This window comes from Cyprinodon variegatus, unplaced genomic scaffold (assembly GCF_000732505.1).
Source record: "Cyprinodon variegatus isolate N-32 unplaced genomic scaffold, C_variegatus-1.0 Scaffold861, whole genome shotgun sequence".
Classification (NCBI taxonomy): Eukaryota; Metazoa; Chordata; class Actinopteri; order Cyprinodontiformes; family Cyprinodontidae; genus Cyprinodon; species Cyprinodon variegatus.
This window is the reverse complement of record NW_015151314.1, coordinates 82,425-83,640: the sequence shown is the minus strand read 5'-3', so window position 1 is coordinate 83,640 and position 1,216 is coordinate 82,425. Positions and strand designations below refer to the sequence as shown.

The 1,216-nt window shown below is 55.8% G+C and overlaps 1 protein-coding gene across 1 annotated transcript in view; it reads right to left on the bottom strand.

Moving 5' to 3' along the window:
* Window positions 1–6: 6 nt before the first annotated feature.
* Window positions 7–1,216, bottom strand: part of clcn2 (chloride channel, voltage-sensitive 2) — a 78,655-nt gene continuing 77,445 nt past the window's right edge. The window contains exon 21 of the mRNA XM_015397422.1: window positions 7–981. Within this exon, the coding sequence (XP_015252908.1) occupies window positions 787–981 (195 nt within the window). The 3' untranslated portion in view covers window positions 7–786. The remainder of the gene's footprint in view (window positions 982–1,216) is intronic.

Here is a 1,216-nt window from a genome sequence, read left to right as displayed (position 1 = left end):
AGGGGGGAGCGTTTCAGGAGGCGACCGGAGCGTTTCAGGAGGGGGGAGCGTTTCGGAAGGGGGGAGCGTTTCAGGAGGCCACCGGAGCGTTTCGGAAGGGGGGAGCATTTCGGAAGGGGGAAGCGTTTCAGGAAGGGGGAGCCTTCCTCCTTCCTGCCCTCCTCATCCCCCACAGCTACAGTAAAGGAGCTCATGGTGTCGTCAGGCCCGCCTGCTCGCCGCCGCAGGTCAGGATGAAGGAACTGAAACGTTTCCCTCGTCACGCATGGAAGTTTGATCACAGACTGAATTTGTTCTAAGGCTGTAAAAAAAACTACTATGAGATAAAGCTACACCTCCTGAACGCTCTCCTTCCTCCCCTCATTCCCTCTCTCCTTCCTCCCCTCATCCCCTCTCTCCTCAGGCGTTCCTTACAGGATCGCTGCAGTCGTCAGGATTTAGGAGGAAGACTTGATCTGTGGCTCCGACTCTGAACATAAACAAGCATAAAAATAAAAGTCTAGAAAAATATTCCCTTTTTAAAAAGTCCAGGTTTGGCGATGGCAAACACTTGACGCTGTGGGACCCCAAGGCTAAATGGAGAGCTGGGGCAGTGTCTGGCTGGGTCATTACGAGGTTCCTGGAGGAAGCCCTGGTGAGGCAGGAGGAGGAGGAGCTGCAGATCAGGAGTGTGGAGAGAAGGCCTTTAATAAGGATTGTCGCCCTGAGGAGTTCAGCATGTCTGTGGCATTAGAGATGAAAGACCTTCATTCTTCCTCCTCCTCCTCCCTGGTCCTCGGCTTCCTATCATGGAGACTTCTCGTCAGACTCGGAGGTGGCTTGGTCCCCCGGCAGCGAAACGCTCCGGTGGCGGTCCCACAGCTTGTGGAGCTCGGTAGCCTCGGTCTCGCTGCTGCTGGTCCCGCTGTCCCTGAAGCTGGCTAGAGGAGGACGCACCTTCACGCCTTTCACCGTCACTGAGCCCTCGATGGCTTTACGGAGCTACAAAGAAAAAGAGCAGGAGTTCAGAAGCACTGTTACCATGGAGGCACCAGTGACCATGGAGGCACTGTGGCCATGGAGGCACCATTGACCATGGAGGCACTGTGGCCATGGAGGCACCATTGACCATGGAGGCACTGTGGCCATGGAGACACCATTGACCATGGTGGCACTGTGACCATGGAGGCACCATTGACCATGGAGGCACTGTGGCCATGGAGGCACCATTGACCAT